The sequence below is a fragment of the Mauremys mutica genome, chromosome 8 (assembly GCF_020497125.1).
Source record: "Mauremys mutica isolate MM-2020 ecotype Southern chromosome 8, ASM2049712v1, whole genome shotgun sequence".
In the NCBI taxonomy this organism is placed as follows: Eukaryota; Metazoa; Chordata; order Testudines; family Geoemydidae; genus Mauremys; species Mauremys mutica.
Window position 1 is genome coordinate 64,732,465 of NC_059079.1, and position 20,189 is coordinate 64,752,653.

The window sequence follows — 20,189 nt, forward strand, 5'->3', positions numbered from 1 at the left end:
GTTTCTAAATGGTGCACAAATCAAGAAAAAAAATGTTAACTCTTGTTTTGTTGATCTTTGTACAGAGGTGTTTGGGACTGTGTGGGTTTTTCTTCCTCTTCTCTTCCCATTAAGGTGGTTTATAGGTGCTATTCCTAGGGGAAAGCTTGCACACCTCCTTTTCCAAGAGCAAGTTCTATTGCCATATTAAAGCCAGCCCCAGCCTTCTGGCAGGAGGTTACTTGGTTTGTAATTTAGTCTCATACTGCCTGATCTTCTTATTAGACCACATCTTTCTTATGGAAAGAGAATCTGGTGTGCAGCCACAGCTGATAGCCACTTACAAGCATTAATGTATATGGAGCCCTGTCATGGCTCCATCTGTCTTCAGTTTCAAAATGTCATGCAGGGCAACTACCTACCTTTAAGTGAGGGAATTGTAATTTGTGAGCTCAACACACTATTTAATGTGAACAGTCTCCTTGGATTGTAAGACAGAATCTCTTTCTTTCATAAGGGCTTCTGTAGTAGTGCATTGGCAGTTCTAATGAAGCTATATTTTTAAATCAGTTTTTCCTATATCTAAAAGCCAGTTTGGTAATTTTTGGCTTCCTTTCCTAGATGTTTAATCAATATCCTAGAATGGCATATCCTGCAATGCAGGGTCCCAGCAGGTTCCCTACTTCATCTGAGGCTAGCAGGTAATAACTTTCATAAATACTAGAATTGCATGAGTAGTGACCAAATATATGTCACTATGTAAAACCATGGTGCGCCCACACCTTGAATACTGTGTCCAGTTCTGGTCAGTCCATCTCAGAAAGGGTATAGTGGATCTGGAAAAGATTCAGAGAAGAGCATTGAAGATGATCAGGAGTTTAGAATGGCTTCTGTACGAGGAGAAACTAAAAAGATTAGGGTTGTTCAGCTAAGAAAAGAGACAACTGTGGGGAAATATGAGAGAGATCTATAAAATCATGAATGGTGTGGAAAAAGTGAATAGAGAAGTATTTTTTACCCTTTCCCACAATATATCTGTTAGCCAAGATGGTCAGGGATGCAACTCTAAAGCTCTGAGTGCCAGAAGCGGGGAGGGGGAAGATGGGATGAATGCTTCCAACTGACCTATTCTGTATACTCCCCCTGAATCTCTGGTACTGGCCATTGTTGGACACCATATACTGGGCTAGATGGACCATTAATCTGACCCAGAAGGGCAGCTCTTTGTTTTGTGTGATAAAAGCAGGGCTACATATTCAATCTAGGGGTGGGCAAACTATGGCCTGCGAGACACATTCGGCCTGCCAGCTGTTTTTATCCAGCCCTCGAGCTCCCGCTGTGGAGCGGGGTCTGGGGCTTGCCCCACTCCAGCTGGAGAGCAGGGTTGGGGGCTGCTCTATGCAGTTCCCAGAAGCAGCAGCATGGCCCCCCTCCAGCTCCTACGCATAGTGGCAGCTAGGGGGCTCTGCTCTGCAAACTGTCCTTGCCCCAAGCGCCGCCCCCACAGCTCCCATTGGCCGGGAACCACGGCCAATGGGAGCTGCAGGAGCAGTGCCTGTGGACAGGACATCATGCAGAGCTGCCTGGCCACACCTCCGCATAGGAGCCAGAGAAGAGACATGCCGCTGCTTCCGCGAGCCGCTTGAGGTAAGCACCGGTCGGAGCCTGTACCTCTGAGCCTCCCCCCACACCCCAACCCCCTGCCCCAGCCATGACCCCCCCTCCCGCCCTCTGAACCCCTTGATCCCAGCCCGGAGCACCTTCCTACACCCCAAAATCATCCCGGAGCCCCCTCCTGCACGCTGAACTCTTCATTTCTGACCGCACCCCGGAGCCTGCACCCCCAAACAGAGCCCTCACCCCCCCCCCCGCACCCCAATCCCAATTTTGTGGGCATTCATGGCCCGCCATATAATTTCTGTTCCCAGATGTGGCCCTTGGGCCAAAAAGTTTACCCACCTCTGATCTAGCATATATAAATTGTATAATATATAAAAACTATCAATATAAACTTCATTCTCCCCTTCCAAGAGATTAAAAAATCACTGAATGACAGTTTCAATCTCGAGAACCCTTTTACAGTATTTATAAACACCAAAACAGTATTTACTGACCATGTAATGGTGCTTTGTGTGAGATGCACAAATAAGAAGGGAGACGGGGGCCCTTTCACTCAGTTTTCCCCATTATAATGCTACTTGATTCAGAAATATTCCTCCTTCCTTTTTCTTTAGATGTTCACAAATAATGAAAACTGATTGTTTCATCAGTAATTATACATAAAATAATACAGAATGTGCTAAACATGGCTAAGTAGTATAAATTTTGTGCCTCTGCTAATAAGGGAAAAGCAGTAATGTATACTTAAAATAGCCTATTGCTTTAGTTTTCAACTACAAATTAACCTTTTATATAGTGATTTCAAAGATCTTAGTTGCTATCATGGGGAGAGTAGACATTGCTGTATAAACTGATTTATTTTTTTTTGTTTGCATTCTTCCTTTCTTCTAGAGGCCCGCGGGGAAGAGGGCCCTCTTGGTGCTCAGAACCTGTCGAGCGTCCGTCCATCCTTAGTGCTAGTGAACTCAAGGAACTTGATAAATTTGATAATCTGGATGCTGAGGCTGATGAAGGCTGGGCTGGTGAGAACATCGAACCTATGAAGACTCTTGCTCTTTGCATGCTGAACACTTTTAATATATTAATCTGAATTTTTGCTCCTATGATAGGTGCTCAGAGTGAGGTAGATTACACCGAGCAGTTGAACTTCAGTGATGATGATGAGCAAGGAAATAATCAGAAAGATAAAAGAGAAAGCAGGTAATTTGATGTTCCAAGCCTTCTGAGCTGCCACACGTGTAGGTGGGAAAACTTCTTTGGGAAAGTTCAGTGGAGCATCAGTGCTGACAACTTAGTTTCTCAAATGATGAATTGATTAGGGTCTTCTGGCATTAATGTAACACAAAACAATCAGTTTTGAGTGAGATGCTATGTGTACGTGTAGTAAAAGGACAGTCCTTACCCTGTAGAGCTTGCAGTCTAAAAAGCTATGGCAGAAAGTGGGAGAAAAGAAGTATTACTGAAAGTACTCAAAACAGACCCTCGGTTTGATTTCTCTTTTTATATGCAGTGATGAACAAATGCCTTCAAAAGACTCTGAGAGCCCTGATGGACAGAAAGAAGCAGAAGAACGGTCTAGCAGTAAATCCTCTACCCAGGCTCCTCCACAGTCACCAGGCGCCAGAGGTCCCTATGGCAAAAGCACTCAGTTTGACCAGGTTTGGTTTTTTTATTTTCTCTTACCCGTGCCTTGAGAATCCTTTCTGTGGATTCTTCCTCATTCTTCCTCCCTAGACACTTTGAAAGTCTCAAGTGATTGCCATTAAAACATATGCTTTTACCAAAGTTACCACAGCGTGCTATGAAGTCACTTTTACTTACTGTGTTTGTTTTATCCTTATTGTAACTACTCAGTGGCAGCCACTGAGATATCATGACATCTCTCCACCTGAGTAGGTCTGCTTTGTGTCCTCCAAAAATTGTCAATTCTGTAACTAAAACAGCAAGTGCAATCTGCAACATGCTTCCATTTTCCAAAACTTCAGGAGTAAGTTTTGTTTTTCCCTGAATAGCCAATTCAAGCTTTTTGATGGATATCAAAAACTTCATTTTAGTTCTTCTCACTGCACTCTGTTTGTCAAGATTTTTTAACTTTCTTTGAGCCTGTTACAGCTTGCTGCTAGATTGGGCCAGTGGGAGAAAAGAACTTTTGCTCAGCTTGCTTCTAAATAGAGCCCTTCCAGGCAACTTGTCTTGGACAGACGGACGGACATACACACACACGCATACTGTAGAAACTCAGCACTTCAGGGCTTCTATTTTTTAATTGACCCCATAGCACAGATTGATCTGCAAGTGCATAATGTAAGTTCTGCCCAGGTCCCAACTGGAGATGTACTCTTTAGTGTTGTTTTTCAGGGAAGTAAGTTCTGGCTTTGTCTGAGAATTTCACTGAAAAGGTAAACTTTTCCCCCATTCCTTTCACCAGTTACAGTGAAGACAGGGAAGGCTGAAATGTGCATCAAATAAACCTTACTTAATCCAAGTTTTACTTTAAATATATTTAATTTTAAAAGGGGGGGGAGCACTTAAAATCTTTCAGGAATTGTCACTTATCTGAATGATAGAAAGCAATGGGATTTTTTTCCAGTGTTAAATCGAAATTCTGCTCCTTGGATATATGACTGTTACTTAGCCCTTGAACATAAAAGTGAAAACTACTTTGTTGCCCTTCTGTATTTGTATCTAAATTGAATGCAGATGGTCCACGTTGACATGGTTAAAGGCAGCAGGAAACCAGTCTCTATTTAGAGGATCTGCAAGACTGACCATACATTCCATCAAGCTAGTTACTCCAACACTGTTTTCTTTGTTCAATAGGAGCGGGGTCTGACACCAGCACAGTCTTCTGTACATGAGAGGGGCAGTTCTGCACTTCATCCAAAATCTATTCCTACACAGGTAGGAGAAGACAGAAGATCTGATTTACATTGGAGAATCTTGATTCTCAGTCTCAAGTGCTTAACTGTATCAGAGAGAATTTGAGGGGGGGATGAACAGACTGTATGCTCCGCCTGTAAGGAAGAAAGATTATAATAATATTGGGCATTTTGTGTGATGATCAACAAGAATGATGCAGAATTTATTATTTCTATTAGAGTAGCTTGTAGTTGCCAATAATTGAAAATTGTTGCTAGACACTCTACAAAGTAAAGTAATAGACAGTCCCTGCCCCAAAGATCTTAGTTTAAATAGACAAGACAGAAGCTCAGGGAAAGGGATATAACACAAAAATAGAGGGAACAGAGTGGTGGCTTGCAAATGTTGTATGTTTCACTATAGTTAGTTTTTACACATGGGTGGCGGGGATTAATTTAGTGGGTGAAGCTTTAAGTGGAGACTAGCTCAATGGAATACCAAGGGAAAGGAGAAGAGTCTCAAAGTAGGAGTGGAGTGCAGCTGAGGTGAAGATATTGAGAGGGGAAAAAAGGCATGAAGGGATTAGAGCAAACAGTCAGCACAGAGAAAATAATGTCCAGTGTGTAAACTGTAGAATGCAGTCTGGCAGCATCAGTGTCTAAGAATCCCTGCTGAGGATGCTTCAGTGTCTGCTCCTGTTGGCTTAAGTTTCTCTGGCTTCTGCCTAGAATTTTTTCCCCAGTGGTGCTTTGTGGATTTTATATACTTCTAAAGGGGATTTCAGGGGCAGCCTTTTGCACAGTTTTACGGCTGTTGCTGCGGGAGAAGGCCAGGCCCAATCTTTATCTCCCTTTCTTTCTATTCAGATGTCTACACCTTCATTTATTTTCAGCTGAAATAAAATCACTGGTGATCCCCAGCAAGTTCTGTAGTACAGTGCTTGTTAGGTTACATGGAATCCAGTTTTTTTCAACACCCCCATTGTGGTTTACACACCCACATTTTTGTTAAAAATAGATGGCTAAGAGTAAAAATTTGTGAGAGCGGGTATCAAAATAAATTAAATGCACCAGCTGAAACTTTTAAGGCAATAATTCTCAACTTTTCTCTAGAATCATAGAATATTAGGGTTGGAAGGGACCTCAGGAGGTCATCTAGTCCAACCCCCTGCTCAAAGCAGGACCAATCCCCAGACAGAATTTTACCCCAGTTCCCTAGATGGCCTCCTCAATGATTGAACTCTCAACCCTGGGTTTGGTCATGGGTCCCAGAATCTAATAACTCCTGAGGTTCTTGAGGGAACTTCTGACAGTGGTAAAATTCTTTTCCTGTCTTTTTCATCCACACCCTCTTCCCAGCTGCTAGGAGTGGTGGAACAGCTCCATGTCTCCAATTCTTGCTGCAAGAGTGAGTGGAGGTTCAGGGATTCTCAAACATTACTTCCTGCTCTTCCTGATTTCACAAGTAGCAGTCACTGCTCTCAGGGGGTTGTGAGGTTATTACATGGGGGGATCGCGAGCTGTCGGCCTCCACCCCAAACCCTGCTTTGCCTCCAGCATTTAGAATATATTAAGTATTTTTAATTTATAAGGAAGGTCACATTCAGAGACTTGCTATGTGAAAGGGGTCACTAGTACAAAAGTTTGAAAACCACTGCCCTAAAAGCAGAAAAAATGAGCACCAGTTAATAGACTTGAATTACAGCAGGAAATTAAGACCAGGCTTATGCCCCACAAACCTGCTAGCAACTCACGGGTTGGATTCTTCTGTTTTTAAGGTACCAGCCAAATAATGATTTCTGCATATTGTTATATATAGCCAGGTGATTTGAATACTAAAGGTTTGCTTGATATGTACTACATTACTTATATTAATGTTACAGCATCCACCTCCAGATCGCCAGACAGGACCTGGAAGACAGGGCCCCTTACCTCCTAAACTGGCACCAGATGAAGATGAAATTTGGAAGCAGAGACGAAGACAACAAGCAGAAATTTCAGCAGCAGTGGAGAGAGCCCGTAAGCGGCGAGAGGAGGAGGAGCGAAGAATGGAAGAACAAAGAAAAGCAGCTTGTGCTGAGAAGCTAAAACGGTTAAATGAGAAATTTGGCTGCATGACCAAACCATCCCGGGAGGACCCTCTGAAGGAGAGGGAGAAGGAGAGGGAAAGGGAGAGGGAGAAGGAGAGAGAAAGGGAGAGGGAAAAAGAAAAGGAGAGGGAGCAGGAGAAGGAAAGAGAAGAGAGAGAAAAGGAGGAGAAAGCAAAGGAACAGGAGAAGGAGAGAGAAGAGAGAGAAAAGGAGGAGAAAGCAAAGGAACAGGAGAAGGAGAAAGAAGAAAGAGAAAAGGAGGAGAAAACAGAAGAGAAACCAGAGCCTGAGATGCCTGAGCCTCAAGAACCAGTGCTAGCACCTGTAATAGTAGAAAAACAAGAAGAAAGTGAAAACAGCAGTAATAAGGAAGAGAAAGGTTTGTATGAATTGTTATAAGCTGTCCTTTTTTAAAAATAATGAACCACTGGGATTAATACAATTTAGGATTTTTAATTTGTACAGTTATCTTTGATCATATGCAGCACACATTGCCATGGGCACATTGCAACCCCAATTCACTAATTGATTCAGGACCCAGACCTGAATGCTGTACTTCATCAGGAAAATGAGTTATTCATGAAAAAATTGTGAATCCCACACGTTGCAATTTTTGCTGCATTGTGCAAAATCTAAGCTTCCTTCTCATAAAGAGGAGGAAAAAGCCATCAGTCTTGCCAAGATACAGGCAGCATAGTATAAGTAAACAGATGTTTTGGTGATGTTACTATTCTGTTAATCCAGCACTGCAGAACAGTAACACCTCTTCCTCCCCCACCCCACCCAAAAAAAAAGCTGCTACAAGTACACATTTAAACTTAATCTATTACATGTAGTAAATTGTGAGCGTAAGCACCTAATTATCTTCTTTTCTTAATCCTCCCACATCCTCAGGTGCTGAGAGCATCCACTAGTTTCCACCATTTATTTTGGTCTTCAGCACCTAATTGGGACTATTTACATACCAGCTCTTACTAAGCACAGGCAAATTTCTTTTTTTTAAAGTGCAAAATTATTGTAAATCAGCCTATAGGTTGCACAATCAAAATGTCAGGCAATTCAAAACTTGAATTGTACGTCAGCATAAACTTGGCTGCATAGCAATCCCATGTATATTAATTTTACAACATAAACAGCAGTGCGGTTAGCTACACAGTTTACTTAGGTAAACAATAGACTATACTCCATATGTGTGATGAATTAGTAGCTGTTGATCTGTGGTCTCCAGCAGACTAATTTTCATTTCACCCCGTAACCTTTTTATTTTTCCATTAATAGAATTAGCCTAGCAGAACACTAAAAGAATAAACTGATAAGTATCCAGGGTGTTTTCATTTTAGAAAGCCATGTCTTTTTAAAGTTAAGATAGACTATCTGATAGGCAGATTAACGTGAAAGTGAAGACTAGCTTATGACATCTGGTAGGTGCAAACTAACTTGGAATATTTTTATAGCAGAACAGCAGCCAGTTTTTACCAGACAAGATAGTAGTCGGAATGAAAAAGAGAGTTCACAAGTGGCTCATGAAAGTGAGCCAGATTCAGGGTCCCAGCCTCGACCTGCTGTTTCCTCAGGCTACTCTAAACAGTTTCAGAAGTCACTGCCACCGAGATTTCAGAGGCAACAGGTAAGCAACCAATCCATTAGCATCAAAAAATAAAGGGCTTATTTACCGGTGAGTAATGGAGTACAGGTCTGATCTTGGGACTCCTAATCCTCACACTGGAGATGAAACTCATTACTAGGTGATAACTTTCGTAAAGATACTAGAATGTTTTCAGTCTTGTATTGTTGTCTGCAGTACTGGCAGGGATACTTTTATAGAGGCAGTTTATTTGCCTTTTTCCATGAAGGCAAGATGTCCAAATGAGCCAAAAATAAAAGCGTTGTTAAAATGTAATAGGTTTTTTTACACCAGTTGCTGTGTGTGAGACCATTGATCTGTATTTGCAGAATGTTGGGGTTGTAGAATGTTATTTTAATCAGTATTTTCTAAAGGATTCATACATGTTTATACCTTTGAGTATTAAATCTGTAAAATAACTTGCCTGAAAGATATCCTGCAAAATTTCTGTATTACAGAACAGATTGCCCTGCCCTTCTTCTCACTGAAAACCATACAGCCTTTGTAGCTAATTTGGGGGTGAGGGGGTTTTAATTTTATTTGTTCTGTTTCCTGTTTTCCCCCTTAATCTTGTTACTCCAATTTATCCCATGCATTTGACACATTCTGGATTATTGTGCCTTGTTCTTAAGTTAACTAATTCTGCAGTCTGATAGACCCTTTTCTGGAGATAACTGGCTCTTATCTCTAGTTTCCAAGGATTATATGAATGGCATGCAAGTCACTTCATATTATGAATGAGCCTTCTTTTAATGTTGCATATCTGTAATGTTGTAGGAACAGATGAAACAGCAACAGTGGCAGCAGCAGCAAGGGGTGCTTCCACAGTCTGCTCCATCACAACCTTCCAGTGGTCCTGTCCCTCCTCCCCAGCATAGACCTCTTTACCAACCCATGCAGCCACATCCTCAGCATTTAGCTTCTATGGGCTTTGATCCACGGTGGCTTATGATGCAGCCTTACATGGACCCACGAATGATGTCAGGAAGGCCTACTATGGATATGCCTCCTATGCATCCAGGTAAAACCCAGCCTGCATTCTCAGTGAACGTTCTCGCAGTATTGTTGAACGGTAGAAGATTCTTTCCCTAACCCACTGTTTGTCCACTGACTGGAAACATCAAGCAGTACATAAGTACTAAATTTTTTTTCTGTGTAAATATCAGAAATATTAGAAAAATGGTACACTATACTTATATCTTACTGCATTCCCATACATGATTATAAAATGAAACCACAGTTTGGTACTATATTACAGTGATGTGGTAGTGACTGGTTATTTTTGTGTTAAAAGCTTTGCTATAAGCCTCACCACTATTGCCACCCATCTCATAACTGGCCCAAGTTTGTGGAAAATGTGAGTAATGCAGGTTAAGACTTTTCAGAATAGTGTACAGTGCTAGGATACATAGTTTTCGCATGCTAGCAATCAAATGCTAGCACTTATGAAACATTGCAGCAATATTTTCAAAGTTTTCAGCCTGTTATCTCAGCACAGAACACGCTTTTAATTTCCAGTATTGCCATTTGCATCCCTGTTGAAGCTAGCATTTAAAGATAACACAGGTCTGGTAGAGGGGACTCTCCAGCTAGCTGGTATGTAAAAAGAAAAGGGAAAGTGGTGTGACCTTCACAGGGTGGGTGAGAATTTGGGGAAGCAATACAAAGGTAGAAATATCTGTTCTAAGTAATGTAACAAGAATATTCTTTCCCTCTTAATTTCTTGATATTGAAGGCTTGAAAAATCCTCTTGCCCAAGGTGATTAGGAGCCTATCCTGGGCCAGTCCCATCACTTTCTGCAGAACCAAAGCTTTAAGTGAAACTTTAGCCCTTATACTTTCCAAACTTGAACTGAATGTAAACCATACCTAAATAACGGATTACTATATCCTGCTGCTGCTGTGTAATAGTGAAGAGGCTGTTAGATGCTGCTATTGAGGATGTCTAGGGCAAGAGGCCCAATAATGGCAGCAAGAACATGAGCAGAAGATTCTGTATGGTGGGAGCGACTCCTGCGGCCCCTTTACTGGATGGGGAAATGTCAGAAGGAGACATCTGTATTCGAGTTCTCTGCTCATCATCCTGCTGATTTATTTCAGCTTAGCCAGAGTTTAAATTTTATGTAATTGTGACTGGGGTTCCAGGGATGCCATGCTGAGAGAGCTCATTTAGGGCAGACAATCCCCCAAACTAGTGGTTATTCTAATACTTAGATTCCCCAAGCCAGCAACAAAACAGCTTCTGCAGTACCTTACTGGTTACCCTTAAGATCTTATTCATCATATGAAAAATGTTCTACCAATCCTGAAGGATCAGACACATTACCCACCAAGTTAATGTCTATTTCAGATCTTACCCAAATACACGCTTACAGCCAGTTCTTATTAACTAAAACTAAGGTTTATTAAGAAAGAAGAAAGAGTATTGGTTAAAAGATTATTATACATACAGACTTGAATAGAGTTCTTACCTCAGTTTCATAGTAGAGATGGTGAGCTTTAGAGTTGGAAAGAGTCCATCCCAGAATCAGTTCATTAGGTTATAGACCAGTGCCCAAATATCCAATATACCGTATTTTCCGGCGTATAAGACGACTTTTTAAACTAAAAAACAACCCCCAAAAATCGGGGGTCGTCTTATACGCCGGGTATAAACCGCTTCGGCTGAGCCAATCCTGGGAGGGGTCTCACTGGTGTATTCCTATTAATGCATACAAAGCCTGCTCGGATTGGCAAAGGTTGTAATAGCCCGCCTCTCTGACTCGCCAATCCGAGCAGGCTTAATAGATGACACCGCTCCCGTGAACGCTCCGCCCTCCTTCTCCTCCCCTTCCCCGGCTTCCCGCGAATCAAATGTTCGCGGGAAGCCTGAAAAAAGGAGCAGGCAGGTAAGCCGGGCGTGTGGGGGAGGGGGCAGGACGGCTCCTCCTGGCCCTGGCCGAGCGCCCCAGCCCGGTCCCAGCCAAGCACCCCCGGCTCGGACTGGTCCCGCCTGCGCGGCTCAGACCTGGCCCAGCTCAGGCCCCGCGGCTGCGGCTCGGGCCCGGCCAGGGGAGTCGGGCCCCGCGGCTCCGGCTGCGGCGCCGGCCGGGCCCGGGGAGCCGGGCCCCCCGGCTGCGGCGCCGGCCCTGGCCCCTGGCAGGGGTAAGAGGCCAGGGCCAGGACTGGGGCGGGGGAGGAGGGGTTGGATCGGGCAGAGGTTCTGGGGGGGCAGACAGGGGATGGGGAAGGGGGGGTTGGGTAGGTGCCGCGTGGGAGTTCCTGGGGTCTGTTGGGATGGTGGTGGATGGAGTCGGGGCAGTCAGGGGACAGGGAGCGGGGCAAGTTTGGCAGGGGGTGGGGTCCTGGGGGGGAGTTAGGGTTGGGGGTCTTGGGAAGGAGTGGTCAGGGGACAAGGAGCAGGGCAGGGGGGGTTATGGGTTGTGGTTTCTGAGGGGGGGCAGGACATGGGTGGGGGGTGTACTCACTGGGCGGTTCCCTACCGGGTCTTCGGTGGTGGGTCCTTCAGCCTCGGAAGGGGGGTAGTCTTATACGGCGAGTATAGGCCAAAACCTATGTTTTAACTGGAAAATTAGGGGGTCGTCTTATACGCCCAGTCGTCTTATACGCCGGAAAATACGGTAAGAGTGTTCCAGATGGGACTGGAGACCTCAGTCTTGCAACTAAAATTTCCCCCTGATGAAGCTTGAGCAGATCTAAGATGATAAGGATCAGGGCCCAAGAGTCTTTATAGACCCCTTGCAGACTACTGTCAGCCTCTTGATGGCAGGTGTTCCTTGAGTGAAGAATAGTGTCTTTGAAGTAACCTCCTATTTCCTAAGCATCACCAGTAATTAGCTACATGGATTAACATAAGGCAATAGCCTATCTCCTGCCATTTACAGGTAGTTGTTACATACTTCAAAGAGAAACTAAGACTATGAAATCATTACATTCACAATTGATTTAAATGTTAATATCTCCTTTTGATCTCTGAATAACAGAATACAGTGATAGACAGGAACTGTTTGATTACATTGTCAACCTCTAACTAGTTATGTAAACACACAAAACATGAACATTATCTACTAATATACTTCTAAAAGTTGACTCTGGGTCAATTAGTCTACTAGCTGTGTAACCTTTTCTGGCCCTGTGTCACAATAATTATTGTATTTTGAGCCATTAATTTCAACTGTTTAACTTGACTCTCTTGATCATAGGAATTATGCCTCCCAAACCATTAATGAGAAGAGACCAGATGGAAGGGTCAGGAACTGGTTCAGATTCATTCGAACATATTGCTCGATCAGCAAGAGAACATACTGTACCACTGTCAGAGCCCCGCATGATGTGGGGTTCAGATCCTTATCCCCATGCAGAACCTCAACAAGGTAGTGCTCCTCCTAAAGTGCTAGAAGAGCCTGAGGATTTGAGGTGAGCCCTGCCTGATTTGTGTATTTCCACGTGCCACTCATGTCAGCCAGACTTCTATGTTTGTTTAGATATGTAGGCCACACTTGCAACTATGAATTAGTCAGTGTTCGTGATTAGTTGTTGCTACCAAGGGAATGGGTATGGATGACTTAGGGACATGTGAGTTATTAAATTTAACCAGCTGTGCTTTATGGCATCTGGCTGACAGGTATGGTTTTAAGGAAGATGCAAGGAAGAGTCCATACCTAGCTCAATGGTTCTGTGACTGAACAATTGTGTGTGCATTGGCATTGCTATATTGGACAACAGGTTTGAGCCATCTAATCTAGTATCCTGTCTCTGACAGTATCCCAAGAACCCCATAGTAGGCGGATATGAAGTAATCTGGCCCCATGAATGTCTCATCCTAATCCTTAATAGATGGAGATTGGCTTAGTTATTGGGGGGGTGGGGTTTGCAGGTACAAGTAGAGGGAACTGATACAGTCCCATGTTTCAGGAATCAGGCAGGACACTCTGCATGTGGTCTCCACCTTGAAGAGCTAGAGTCCACTTCACACTGATAAATAGTTAACTATGAAAATAAAACTGCTTATAAGATGGTCAGATGGTTATTTTGATCCTTATTCAGTCAGCCTCTGAGCTTCTGTTGACACTTCCTTAAATGTGACCCCAGTCATTACTTTTACTTACATTGAACTGATGTAGTACTTGTGATGATAATTTACTAATATGCTGGCTCATTCAAAGTTTTGACTTAACTGTTAACAATAATAGATTCCCTCAAACCATGACAGATACCTTGTTCCTCCGCTTAAAACTTCCGTAGATGAGGCAAAAGTCCTTTAACATGTTACAGGGATGTTAGAGAATCCAGTTGTAAATATGGTTAAATTAAACTTTGTTCCATTAGAAACTTACTTAATTGTTTCTTCACTTAGGCCTGAAGCACATTTGGAAGAAGAACAAATTGCTGTTACCACTGCTTACCCAGTAGAACACAACCAGTTGGATTCTCAACAAAAGACAGACTTCTTTAGAGAACCAAGTGAGGTGGATGTACAAAAATTCCCAAGCAGGCCTTTGGAAGATGTACAACCTCTCCAAACTGACAAGCCTAATGCAGCAGTTAGCTTTGAAGTAGCTGATGAGAACATTGCACACAGCTCTCAGGAAGAGCTGGTACCTGTAGGAGAGAGTCATTCTGCTTTGAAGAGAAGCATTTCCCATGGTTCAAGTCATTCTCTAAAATCAGAAGAGCAAAAGAATGAGACAATACCAAATGTCCCTAAAGTAAGTAGTAGATATGCTGAGACAGCAGAAAGACCAGAGATTAAACCAAAAAAAGAAGGTTTCATGAGTAATAGAACATCAGAGGGGCCAAAATCTGAAAAACCTTTCAAGCCTAAATCTGAAACCAGATGGGGTCCCAGGCCAGGCTATGGCAGAAGAGAAGAAGGTAGCGATAGACCAGTAAGAAGATCTGGCCCTATTAAAAAACCTGTTCTTCGAGATATGAAAGAAGAGCGTGAGCAGAGGGAAGAACGTGAGCAGAGGAAGGAAAAGGAAGGAGAAAAGCTGGCTAATGAGAAAGCTGGCAAGTCTGAAAAGACAGAAAAGAAGGAGCAGGCACAACTGTCACCTCCCCAGTCAGAGCCAGAAAAGTCCGCCCCAGACAGTGCTTCTTTAGCTAAAAAGATACCACAAGATACGGCTCAGATTTCAGAAAGTACAGATAGCAGTCAACTTGAGTCTGCCATTAAATCTGCTGCCCAGAAGCCTTTACCTGCGGTTCAGCAGCCTTCATCTGCGGTCCAGCAGCCTTCACCTGTTCAGCAACCTACTGTTCAGCAGCCATCACCTGCAGTCCAGCCACCACCTGTTCAGCAACCTGTTAACACAATTAAGGAAGAAAAACAACCAGAGAGAGCTGTTGGCAAAGAACATATTGTAGAGAAACCTCGCCTAGAAACCAGGCCAGTAAAGAGAGAACCTGGTTTACCACCCAGAACATACTGGAAAGAGGCTCGGGATAGAGACTGGTTCCCAGATCAGGGATATAGGGGCAGAGGCCGTGGAGAGTATTATTCTAGGGGTCGCAGCTACAGAGGTTCTTATGGAGGACGAGGACGGGGAGGTAGAGGCCATAATAGGGACTGTCCACATTATAGAGACACTAAGCCTAGGGCAGACCATGTGCCTTTGGGGCCTCTTAGACAGAGAGAAGAAAGTGAAACTCGTAGTGAGAGTTCTGATTTTGAAATAGTCCCCAAACGGCGAAGACAGCGAGGTTCAGAAACTGATTCTGACAGCGAAGTTCACGAAAGTGCTAGTGATACTCTTCTTTCAGACAAAGACAGTTTAAGCAAAGGTAAACACCCAAAGAGAGAGGAGAGAGCTGATGGCAAGAAACCTCCAAAGCCTCTGCTGTCTTTCAAACCTGAAAACAATGTTAGAGTTGACAATAGATCCCTAGAGAAAACTTATATCAGGGAGGAGGAGAATAAACCAAAACCAGGATTCCTTCCTAAAGGAGAACCTTCAAGACGTGGCAGAGGGGGAATGTATAGACGTGGTGGTAGGGATCCAGGTGGGCGCCCACCACGACCATCTACATTAAGGAGGCCAGGCTATAGAGACAGTCAGTGGAATCCAAGGCAAATAGAGACTATTAAACCAGAAGAGGAGGAGCCACCAAGAAGACATGAACACTATGGTCCTGTGCCTATTGATAAGAGACCTCCAAAATTTGAGAGGAAGTTTGATCCAACTAGAGAGAGGCCTCGAAGGCAAAGGCCTGCACGACCACCAAGGCAAGATAAACCACCACGCTTTAGACGCCTAAAAGAAAGGGAAGCTGCATCAAAAATAAATGAAGGAGCACCTAGCTCATCAATAAGTGCTACAGTTGTTAATGCAGTTAATGAAGCATCCAGCACTGCTTTGGATATTTCAGGGAGTAAGACACCAGACTTGTCCAATCAAAATTCTTCAGACCAGGCAAATGAAGAATGGGAAACTGCCTCTGAAAGTAGTGACTTCAATGAGAGGCGAGAGAGGGATGAAAAAAAAATGGCAGATGTGACCACACAGGTAGTTGCCAAAGCAGGAGAAAATGCCGTAGCTCCAAAAAGAGAAATATCTAAGCGAAGTTTCTCTAGTCAGCGGCCTGGAATAGATCGCCAGAATCGCCGTGGCAACAATGGGCCACCAAAGGCTGGAAGGAATTTCTCGGGGCCTAGGAGTGAAAGGCGGAGTGGTCCTCCATTAAGAAGTGGAAAACGAGGGTAAGTATCTATTTGTTTCCAGTAGCACCCACAATATATAGTTACTGTACAAATACAAAAGGCACTAACATTCACTAATTTCCTGTTGCAGATTGCATAGCCATTCATAATCTGTAAGGTTCATAACCATGGTCAGTGGAGGCTAGTGTCAGACGGTTCCTCAATGCTGGGCTTTTGTTTTGGGCCTTTTGTACAGAAAGGAAGCTTTCATCTGAATTACTTCAAGCCTGTGAGAGTGAAGGGGAAAAGAACAGAGCTTTCCATTATCAGTGTACCATGTTAAAGGGGGAAGGGATAGCTCAGTGGTTTGTTTGAGCATTGGCCTGCTAAACCCAGGGTTGTGAGTTCAATCCTTGAGGGGGCCATTTAGGGAACTGGGGTAAAAATCTGTCTGGGGACTGGTCCTGCTTTGAGCAGGGGATTGGACTAGATGACCTCCTGAGGTCCCTTCCAACCCTGATATTCTATGATTCTAAAACACTCTGGCAGAAAAATGCCAACTCTGTTATAATATAATAATAGTTGGAGATATACCAATCTCCTAGAACTGGAAGGGACCTTGAAAGGTCGTTGAATCCAGCCCCCTGCCTTCACTAGCAGGACCAATTTTTGCCCCAGATCCCTATGTGGCCCCCTCAAGGATTGAACTCACAACCCTGGGTTTAGCAGGCCAATGCTCAAACCACTGAGCTATCCCTCCCCCACGTGTTGTCACAGGTGTAAACTACATTCATCCCCATGAAACTTAGCATTAAACATAATCCAGTTGATTTAAATCACAACTCTATTGCTTTAATCCTTTCACTGTATTTATCCCATCAGGACTCCCATCTCAATTTCTAGTAGAAAATCAATTAACTAAATGAAGTATGTACTCTCCAGTTAAGGAGAATTTTTCAGCTCCACTTGGGCATGTTGCTCAGTATTAGAAATGAAATTGTTATGCTTACCTCTACATGCTGATCCGATTGAAGCCTGCCCGTCGTCTCTGGGATTGGTTTCTCATGCCTTGTAGCAACTGCATGATGGTTTGACAGCATCTTCTGCACCAGATTAGAGAGTGCTATGGAGTGGGCTGCTGAACTCCCATTGAAAACTTGGCTACTTTAGCAATGCCCTGTCTTGAAAACTTCTTCTGAATATTCTAAGCTGTTGGTCCTTCCATTATAAAACTTTGAAAAAGCTTTTATATAATATTTAAAGGATTTCCAGTGTTCAACAACAAAAAGGCAGAATTCTGTAATTTTTCCACTGGCCTGCAACTGGCTGCAGTAGTTGTTACTAACATATCAATAAGTCCATGCTGCAGTTATACCAAACCCAATTAAATATGGAGCATATATTGCAAAGTCTACAAATTTCTGTGGTGTTACACAGCAACTTTTCAGTGGAGGTTTTAGCTTCACATTTGGGTTGGATATGGGTCATTCACTTATTCAGTGTGGTGAAAGAATGGCAGTTGAAATGAAAATGTTGTACCTTCTCTATATGGCTAAAGGGGCTACTGTGCATCATCATTAGCTGGCTAAGTTGTATGGCTACTGAGTTATTAGTTTCCTATTGAGGCTGCACCTATTAGCAATCCTTACACCTAGATGGCTAAAGCGTCTACTGTGCGTGTTGACTTTTTGACTGATCTGTGTTCCAAATCTGTAAGCATCACTAGTAGGTGCAGCCTCAGTGGGGAACTAATAAAGCCAGCTAATGATGATGCACAGTAGATGCTTTTAACGCAGTAATGTGATGTGCATACAGATGTTGTTTTGCTGTTTCTGAGGGTACTCTGGGGATGGTGATTAGTTCTGTCTATAATTTTGTCTGATGTAGGCCATTTGAAGACCAAGCAGGAAGCATGACTGCTATAGATCCCACCATCAGTAATTCCTTGCATCAAGAAGAAGGTGGTGGTAATGCTGTAATGCAAAAGACCTGCAAGGATGCCAGTGGCAAAAAGAGGGATGAGCCCAAACCAGGTCCAAAGAAACCCAAGGAGAAGGTGGATGCTCTATCCCAATTTGACCTCAACAACTATGCAAGTATGTGTTGATGAAAACGTGTGGTAACCAAAAAAACCTATTTATACATTAGCGTTCCTCCTTCTGGAATTAGATATATTTGGGAACTGTGGAAAGAAGAAAAGTTGGTGCATACTTTTTAAAGGCTGTTTATATCCCAATATTCAGACACTACCCCCTGTGCAGCAATGAATCAGTCCCGTGGCATGTATCCCTTTTAAAAATGGGTAATAAAATTTTATATTTGTGTATACATATGTAAAATAGTTATTACCTATTTTAAGAGGGACACTTCTTTTGTACAGTCTAATTCCTGTAACTTTTTTCAAGCTATCATTCAATCGTTCCACACCTGGTGTTGGCATCAGGTATTTTGTGTATCTTTGCACATGGAAGATGGGAGAGGATGTTACTGTTGTAAACGCAATAAATAACACCGACAGGTTTGCGGTTAGTGTCCAGAATGTATCATTTTTCTATTTAAACTACTCAAACTGTTTTTCTTTAGCTCTTCGTTTTATGGAACTTTTTTGTACAAAGTATGGTGTCTCTTTGAAGAGCCATTAATTAAAGGTTTTTGTATTAAATCCTTTTTCTTGAAGTCCACCAGCAAAAGGATGGTCTGCGTGAGGGAACTTGAACATTACTAGGATGGTCATCTTCGGCTGCAATTGTATGAAGCTATGCAGCACTAGTGGAATTCGTTTTTATTCCAAAATTCTGAATATTGGGTCTGAAACTGTTGAAATGGAAGGAAAAAATGTACATCTTTGGTTCGTCTGCAGGTGTTGTGATCATTGATGACCATCCTGAAGTGACAGTAATTGAAGACTTTCCATCTAACTTGAATGATGATGGCTTTACTGAAGTGGTGTCAAAGAAACAACAAAAACGTTTGCAAGATGAGGAGCGCAGAAAGAAGGAAGAACAAACAGTGCAGGTATGTTGATCAAGAATGTCATCCTTTGCACCTGTTACAAGCAGTTACACACTTGCAAATTTTTTTTTTTAAGGACTATGCAGCAGTGCAAAATCTGTTTCCACACAACTGTTTTTCACCATTCAAATTGCAGTATTCTAGTTAATTTTTAATTGAAATTGTATAGCCTTAGTTATGTAGGTCATCTTGCCTCCCCTTATGTTTCTCCTCTTGTCCCTCTTACTCCTTCTATACCCACTGCCACTATAATTTGGGTATTTCAAAGCTAATATGTCGGCTACTGTAACTAACTTGAAAGCTTGCTTTTGGGCTTACAGTAAAAACGCTTTGTTATGCGTTTATGCAATAGCCTTTTTGTCACAATTCTATATGAAAATTTCTTGGCCAAAAACATGGGATATGTTTAACTTTTTCATTATTCAAATGGTAAAGTACATTAGGAAAAAAAAGTCTCTGAAAAAACGTTCAAGATTCCTGCTTTGTCTTTTTCCCATACTCTGCAACTAGGGTTACCAGATGTTAAGGGAAAATTATCGGGACCACCGGGGGGGAGGGGGATTTTTATTTACTTATTTTTTTTACACTCACCCGTCTGGGAGGTCGGTGGCAATTCGGCAGGGAGCCCTTCGGTCACAGACGGTCTTCGGAGGTATTTCAGCGGCGGGTAATAAACCTTGCCGCCAAAGACAGAAGCACCCGCTGCCAAAATACTGCCGAAGACCGTCCGCAACTAAAGGACTCTCCGCTGAATTGCCACCGAAGACCAGGAAACAAAATATTGGGACAAATGGCGTCCCGACTGTACTGTGGTCGGGACATGGGACAAACTCCTCAATCGGGACAGTCCTGTTTTTATCGGGACGTCTGGTCACCCTATCTGCAACTGACAGAAAAATACAGACTTTCTAAATGGCTTAGCCTTCTGTAATGTCAATTTTATTCTTAGATTTGGACCAAAAAGAGTTCAGGTGAAAAAGGAAGAGGTCAGAATTGCAAGCTTCCTCCCAGGTTTGCAAAAAAGCAGCAACAGCAGGCGGCAGCAGCAGCAGCAGCACAGCAAGTACAAGCTCAGGCACAAGTACAGGTACAGCCTCAGAGTGCATCGCAGACTCCAAGCCAGCCACAGGCTTCAGTTCAGCCTCAAAACCAGACAACAGGAGGAACAAGCAGCACAGAATATACAGCAACAGGCAAAGCTCTGCAGAACGCACAGTCCCATCCTGCTCTAGGAGCTGAATTATGGGAAAATAAAGTGGCATCAACAACTGTTGTTAATGACATCTCCAAGAAATGTAAGTGGCATCTTTTGACTTTTTTTTTTTTGGCCTGGGAGGGATAGAAGAGAAACGTTGTTGGAGGGT

At 43.1% G+C, this 20,189-nt stretch overlaps 1 protein-coding gene across 12 annotated transcripts in view; it reads left to right on the forward strand.

The window, feature by feature from the left end:
- PRRC2C (proline rich coiled-coil 2C) overlaps positions 1–20,189 on the forward strand; it is a 133,824-nt gene that overhangs the window by 51,043 nt on the left and 62,592 nt on the right. For 8 of the 12 annotated variants that reach the window (XM_045026659.1, XM_045026667.1, XM_045026662.1 and 5 more), the window contains exons 7-19: positions 601–680; positions 2,491–2,621; positions 2,709–2,799; positions 3,110–3,257; positions 4,420–4,500; positions 6,341–6,926; positions 8,002–8,174; positions 8,949–9,192; positions 12,374–12,587; positions 13,528–15,873; positions 17,701–17,909; positions 18,674–18,828; positions 19,775–20,120. In XM_045026659.1, the coding sequence (XP_044882594.1) occupies positions 601–680; positions 2,491–2,621; positions 2,709–2,799; positions 3,110–3,257; positions 4,420–4,500; positions 6,341–6,926; positions 8,002–8,174; positions 8,949–9,192; positions 12,374–12,587; positions 13,528–15,873; positions 17,701–17,909; positions 18,674–18,828; positions 19,775–20,120 (4,804 nt within the window). The remainder of the gene's footprint in view (positions 1–600; positions 681–2,490; positions 2,622–2,708; positions 2,800–3,109; positions 3,258–4,419; positions 4,501–6,340; positions 6,927–8,001; positions 8,175–8,948; positions 9,193–12,373; positions 12,588–13,527; positions 15,874–17,700; positions 17,910–18,673; positions 18,829–19,774; positions 20,121–20,189) is intronic. The other 4 variants (XM_045026660.1, XM_045026670.1, XM_045026671.1 and 1 more) reach the window with 1 other exon arrangement.